The following is a 7061-nucleotide window of genomic DNA, read 5'->3' on the forward strand; positions in this document are numbered from 1 at the left end:
ACGTCAAAAACATGTTCATTTTAAAGGCTAGCTAGTGTTGGCTTTGCCGGCATGAAACTAGATGGTGACCACTCTGTAAGCAAGAAAACATGCGCTGCCTTTGTTGCCGACCAGCATGAACCTCGGCTGCTGGCGTGAACTACAGCTGTTGGCATTATGTTGCTTTAGAAAAATTGCACGCAACCGGACAATATGCGACCGTGCGCACCTCTCACTCCCTCGCAGCTTCTTCGGTCCTAGCACGGCCGTCTGACAGCTCCAACACGACAGCTCCCTTGCAACTTCTCCAGTGGTCGGACCCAGCAAGGTCACCCACGCGTCGCAGTAAGACAGTGGCCAGGCCGAATGACCAAAACAGAAGGGCGGGGGACGAGCCCTGGGACATGCGGCACGCAACAGAGTGACCAGCATAACCCACAAAAAAAAACAGAGCTGATGGCCGATTCAGCTTATTATGTTTGCCAAAAGGAACGGCCATTGGAGAGAAAAGCAGACATGATTAAACAGCAACAAGAGCTAACGATAATAGCTGATATATGTTCGGTAGTAAACATTATCATTATTGGCTTGCAAGCTCAAGTCAGGGGGAGGAAACACAGTAGCAGCTGCTCCACCGCAAAATTACTAGCATAGTACACATAATAAACACAGGAGAGAAAAAAGGGGTCTCTTCATCGTTGCTGTCTTCCTCCACGCCCAGAGGAGCCACACATCGAGATCTTGCTTAGGCAGACTTCACGGTGGCGGCGTTGATGATGTCGATGAACTCAGGCTGCACGAGAGAGAGGAGACCAGTGTTTAGTCATATGGGTGCAGATAAGCCAGGCATGATGATGATGAATACTCTACTCTGTTTGTGTCTTGTGTTTACCTTCAAAGAAGCTCCACCAACGAGGAAACCATCGACGTCGGGCTGCCCGGCCAACTCCTTGCAGCTTGCGCCAGTTACAGATCCTATAGCAACAAGGCGTGCATAACCATCATATATCAAGATGACTTCGGCAGTAAATGTGTAGACAAGGAGGCATTTGTGTTCGAACAATGGGTATACATTACCTCCATAGATGATCCGTGTGGATGCAGCAACCTCAGGGCTCACATTGGTCTTGAGCCAGTCCCTCAGATTGGCATGGACCTGCCAACATAGAACAAGTCCGAGTATTAGCCAATGGAAAATATGTTTGGAATCAAAGGAGCACACATCAATCTTCAAATGCATTAACACTTACTTCCTGCGCCTGAGCCGGTGTCGCAACTTTACCGGTGCCAATGGCCCACACTGGTTCATACGCGACAACCACGTTAGTCCAGTCCTTGATCTTGCCTGCAAAACAATCAATCATCTCAGCCTACACTATCAGGTGATATTTTAATATTATATACAAAGTCTGCATTGGTCACAGAAAACAGGTATGGCAAAGCATAACATGTGGATTCATCCAACCATGAACAGAAGATATGAGCAATTTGTGATATGCATGTTCAAAGTAAATAGCAATGCCGAATTGATCATAATGGAAGTTACTTTGAGTTTGTTTCTTCACTTTATAGTCTTAAAGTATGTCAAGATTTAACCAACGTGAAGTAAAATGGTCAATGAAGAAACAAATGTAGCTAGCTTTTGCAAGCATAAACTTCATGCCAGGAAATTAAACACCCAAAGCTGAGACCATTCATCACAAACCATCAAGATCATTGGTAAGAAAATAAACACAATGATACAACAATTCAAAGGTAAATTTGTGTATGTTCACAAACTAAAGGTTCGTACCAGTAATTGCTTTTGTCTGTTCAGCGACAACTTCCATGGTTGATCCAGCTTCTCGCTGCTCAAGAGTCTCACCAACACATGCAATGACCTTCAAGCCCTGAGCGAGTGCATATGCAACCTTCTCTCCAACAAACTGCCATTCAAGAAAGGGGAGACGATTTAACGCTGAAAACTCTTTAAATCAGTCAGGTCATTGCAACTATTTACAGAAAACAAAATCAACTGCAACGAATTATCCACCAAATATATTGCAGGAAATCCCCATCAGAATAATAGTGATTTTTCCACAAGTTGGTGTTACCATAATATTGTAGGTTTGTCTTCCAATAGCAGTATTTCATAGTTTGGTTGTTGCTGCATTTGCAAATGGAAAGGCACCTGATTTATGAATAGCATGGTGTGAAAAACTGCAGCATACCTCACTTGATTCTCCCATCAAGCTCCTCCTTTCAGAGTGTCCAAGAATGACCCAGGGAACGCCGAGGTTGACAAGCATCTCAGCACTGCATTAGCAACAGGTTTTGAACCAACATATAAGTTGAATGGGGAATAAACGAAACAGAAACTGATGCAAACATAAGAACTATTCATCTGGTTTAGATATTAATCACTAACCAAATCTAACACCAATACAGAATGTGTAAAGAAAACGAATGAACATTGGTTTAGAAGTGAGAGTCCTATTTCTAGGACGTGTTAAAGCGAACATGTGAAAACAGCATATGTTTGCCTTGCAGGTTTGTAGTTAATCCATGGCATTAAAACATATTGGCAGAGAACTGAATGATAACCTGACTTCACCGGTGAAAGCACCGCCCTTCTTCACCCAGCAGTTCTGAGCAGCAACTTGGATCTCTGGGCGCAGCTTAGCCTTGACGGTGGGAAGGAAGACATAGGGTGGGCTGACAACAACCTCTGCAGTTCATAAGTCAATAAAAACCATAAGTACATCCCGCAATGCAGCTTTAAGCGTCGCCAAAGTTTGGCGCAAGGTGACCAAAATATATAAGGCCGGGCACAGGGCAGCATCCATACCGACAACATCCGTAGAGGCGATCTGTCCAGCGTTCAGAGTATTGACGATACTCTCTACCTGTTCGACAGTTCCATTCTGCACACATCAAGAAGATTCATGTCAGCATCAAGAATCAACTCATCAGAGATAACTCAACACTAAACAGCTAGCAAGAACAAACTGCCGAAGCAGGTAACAGCTAGCGAGATCAATCTGTTTTTCAACCTACTAGATGAGCTTCTTCTACACACCCAGGAAATAACATGCCATATCATCTGACCCCAAGCTAGATGCATACACAGTAATAATAGCTCTAAGCACCCCGAAAAATAAGCGCAGGTAAACTAATGATGCATCAAACGATCAAATAAGACGAGATCATTGGAATTATCGCCCAGATCTTCACAAGAAACCCCACCTTCCGACCATCGCATCCACCACCCAGACTTCCCAATTAATAAAAAAAAGAGGGCGCACACACTAAAACAGCTAATCTCTGCACCGATCTGAACCGAGAGCGGCGAAGCTACCGCTCAAATCTAAGGACAATCTTCCCGATTTCACACTCGAATAACCCTCCAGATCCACCAAGCAGCACACCCGATTCATCCACGCCGATCCATCCACCCATCCAACGGGAAGGAAAACACGGAGCTACGGCGAGAAATAAGAGAGATCAGGGGCGGCGAAACCACGTACGCATTTCCAGTTGCCGCCGACGAAGAACTTGCGGCCCATGGCGACGGAGGAGGGGATCGGATCGGGTTGGGACGGGCGGACGGGAGAGGGGGGCTCGAGATTGGATTTGGTGGCGTTTCTTTTCTTCTTGTGGAGGAAGAAAGACACGGCGGGGGCAGGGGCGAGGATATAAAGGGAGGGGGCTGCGATGTGGCCACATGAGGCCGGCCGGCCTCGGGCGACCATGACAGGTGGGCCCCGCTGCCACCACCGGATTTTTCTGGGTTTCTCTCGCGCACACAGCTATTATTGGGGAACAAGAAATGTGTGTCGACAGCTATGCGCACGCCAACAAGAGAGCAATGGTAGTGCTTAATTAAATCTTGCTGATCTGTTCCTTGTTTTGGCATCTCCAAAGTTGGTTATTTGTTATCACAAAAAAGAATTGTTTTTTTAACACAGTACAGATGCAAGCACTCATATAAACGCGCATAGACACACCCCTATGAACGCACATACGCACACCCTATCTCTATGAGCACCTCCGAGATATTGAGCCGGCGTATCATCGCGCCTCGTAGTCGACGGGAATGTCTCCTCCCATAGAAAGCGTATCACCGGAAATCCTGAAATAAATTCAGGATAAATGCGAGCACCAGGACTTTAAACCCTAGTGGGCTGGGCCGGAAATCCTGAAATAAATCCAGGATAAATGCAAGCACCGGGACTTGGACTCTAATGGGCTAGGATTTGAACCCTGATGAGTTGGGGATACCACCGTCCATCTAACCTTTTCAACAGGTTGGTTCGCAAAAGAATTGGTTATTTCACCCGTAAAAAAAGAGAATTGGTTACTCCCTCCGTCCCAAAATAAGTGTCTTAATCTTGTATTAACTTTATACTAAAGTTAGTACAAAGTTGAGACACTTATTTTGAGACGCAGGGAGTATTTGTTAAGCAACAGATACTCTAGTACTGACACATGCGATTTACATAATTGTAGTAATCATATACTCTCTCCGTTCCTAAATATAAGTCTTTTTAGAGATTTCAAATAGACTATCACATACGGATGTATATAGACATATTTTAGAGTGTAGATTCACTCATTTTACTTCGTATGTAGTCACTTGTTGAAACCACTAAAAAGACCTATATTTAGGAACGGAGTACTATTAAGTAAATGGTCTTGAGAACGAATCTTAGGATACCGACATTTGTGTCTAGTAAAATCTGAATGAGAAGAGCTATAGATGATCGTGTATCAAAATAGGCTCCACCGAAAGCAACGGAGGAAATAAAAATTATCTAGGGGGCATTTCAAATGACAAACTTCAGTTGAAATCTCTCATCTCAAGTTGTTGTATTCGCTCCCGATAATCCCATTATAATTTGATATTTTTGTTGCGGCTTTTTCGGACCTCACGTATTTACCTTCTTTTATTAGAAGCATGATACAATGTGTCCCTTTGCCTCTCGGCGCTCATTCTTTACTCAACACTTCAACAGCCATCTCATGTACTCCTTCCGTTCGGAATTACTTGTCTCAAAAATGGATGTATCTAGAACTAAAATACATCTAAATACATTTATTTTTAGGACAAATAATTCCGAACGAAAGGAGTAAAAATCATGTAGAGTCGGAGTTTTTAATTGGCCGCGTAATAGGCGGCGCCAAAGTATGACTTGTTTTCCAATCAATAATTGCTCCTCGCTATGCCACGAGCATCACATATTTTGAAGGGGAGGCGCCAAAGTATGACTTGTTTCCCAAGCCAATAGAAAACAAGAGTCACCAGGAGATGCTCTTCTATTATTACGGTATTTTTAAGAATAAATACGGAGATGCTTTTGCTTGGGGAGCAAGACGGGTGGCCGTAGCAGCAAGAAACGAGACAGTGGGCGGCATTTTCTTTTCTTTGGGCGTAAAAAACAGCGGGCGGCATATGCCGTGGCGGATGGTGCGTGCTGCGCTGATGCGCATCTGCCTTCCTGACGATTCCCTGGGCCTCATCTTCAAGTGACGGGGCTGAGGGATAGCTTAGGAAAGAGCCCACACGTCTAGCTCTGGTATCTAAATGGCCCGGCCCATGTAGGGTTTTTTTCACGGCTTCTCATTTGGTTTTTTATTTTTATTTTTTATTTTTTCTTTCCTTCTGCATTTTCTGCCTTTACCAAATTCCTAAAAATTTCCCAATTTTGCGAGTTTTTCCCAAAAAAAAAACTTTTGTGAATTTTTATTTTTATAATCGGTGAATTTTTTTTCTCAAATTTGTGAACTTTTCCCAAATTTTGTGCACATGTTTGTATTACGAACTTTTTTCAAATTTTGTGAACTTTTCTCCATTTTAGCGAACCTTTTCTGAATTAAGAACTTTCCAAGTCTTGAACTTTTTCAAATTCGCGAATTTTCTCAAATTAGCAAACTTTTGTTCCAAATCTTATGAGATGTTTTGAAATTAGTGCTGAACTTCTTTAAAAATTGTTGGGGAAACAATTTTTTTGAACTTTGTGAAATTTTTTCCCTTTTTTGGAAAGGTCAATTGTCAACTCTCTGTGGTCAACATTCGACGGTCTCCGGTGGCCGAGTCAACGGTCGTAAGTCCACCAACAAACCATTTTTTAAAAAGAACTCATTTTGGTCTAACCATATGCTATGTGTGTGAGCGCCACTTTTCCTAATTGACGCCAAAGACGCCAATTAGGAGCTCTCCAAATGTTGTTGGTTGTTCATTGCATTTTCCACTAAACGCTATTACCAGGTCGGGCATTTAGCAGGTGGAAGCGCCTCCCTAAAGAAAGCAGGTGGAAGCGAGAGACAAAAGCTGGTTTTAGAAACCTTTTGAGCCTTCCATCCAGTTTTATTAATGTTTCAACTGGTTTTACTTTACTTTATCATTTTCAGATTTAATCCATATCATGTGTTTCTATTTTTTCCTTTTGCTTTAAGGACTTTCACAGACTTTTCGAATGTCCAAGCATTTTCTAAATTCACGATTTTTTTTCAAATTTGTGTACATGTGTTGAATTCATGAATATATTTTGAACTCAAAAACATTGAAAGATTGTGAACATTTTCTTAAATTCTCAAATATATTTCAAATTTTAATATGTATTCAACCGACTACTATTTTTAATAATCGAACATTTTTCAAAAACACATGAATATTTCAAAAATTCGCAAAAAAAAGTCATTCTTGAACATTTCTTCAATTTGCGAGCAACTTTTTAAAATGCTTGAATACTATCAATTTCTGTGAATATCTTTCGAGCCTGTGAAAATATTTAGAATTGATGAAAAAATCAAAATAATAGAACACTTTTTGAATTCGTTAGCATTTTCCAAATTCGAACATGTTTAAAACTTTGTGAACATTTTTTAACTTCATGAACAAATTTTCAAATTCATGGGTATTTATAGAACTTAAAAACATTTTTCGAATTTCATACGTTTGTTTAAAATTCATGAACATTTTTCAAGTGCAACAGATTTTTTGCAAAAACATTAACTTTTAAAAAATTATGATTTTCCAACTTTGTTAATATTTTTGAATTTAATTAAAAACCTTATCGAAGTTAAGAACAAAGTGATGAAAA

At 41.4% G+C, this 7061-nt stretch overlaps 1 protein-coding gene across 1 annotated transcript; it reads right to left on the reverse strand.

Annotated features, from left to right (window-relative positions):
• Positions 1 to 496: 496 nt before the first annotated feature.
• On the reverse strand, positions 497 to 3639 carry LOC119274758 (triosephosphate isomerase, cytosolic-like). The gene is made up of 9 exons (XM_037555486.1): positions 3486 to 3639; positions 2807 to 2882; positions 2563 to 2686; positions 2190 to 2274; positions 1772 to 1904; positions 1230 to 1324; positions 1057 to 1135; positions 872 to 954; positions 497 to 772 (listed from the first exon to the last, which is right to left on the reverse strand). Exons 1-9 carry the CDS (start codon positions 3522 to 3524, stop codon positions 725 to 727), a joined length of 762 nt encoding a protein of 253 aa, XP_037411383.1. The 5' UTR covers positions 3525 to 3639; the 3' UTR covers positions 497 to 724.
• Between the last annotated feature and the right edge of the window lie 3422 nt (positions 3640 to 7061).

The sequence above is a fragment of the Triticum dicoccoides genome, chromosome 3B (genome assembly GCF_002162155.2).
Source record: "Triticum dicoccoides isolate Atlit2015 ecotype Zavitan chromosome 3B, WEW_v2.0, whole genome shotgun sequence".
NCBI classification, from domain to species: Eukaryota; Viridiplantae; Streptophyta; class Magnoliopsida; order Poales; family Poaceae; genus Triticum; species Triticum dicoccoides.

Bases quoted from the DNA above. Each gene is read 5' to 3' on its own strand.
- LOC119274758 (XM_037555486.1), bottom strand. From the start codon at position 3,524: ATGGGCCGCAAGTTCTTCGTCGGCGGCAACTGGAAATGC. The intron at 1,905-2,189 runs GTATGCTGCAGT...CTTGAATGGCAG, and splicing joins TGATGGGAGAATCAAGTGAG to TTTGTTGGAGAGAAGGTTGC. The intron at 955-1,056 runs GTAATGTATACC...TTGTTGCTATAG, and splicing joins CACACGGATCATCTATGGAG to GATCTGTAACTGGCGCAAGC.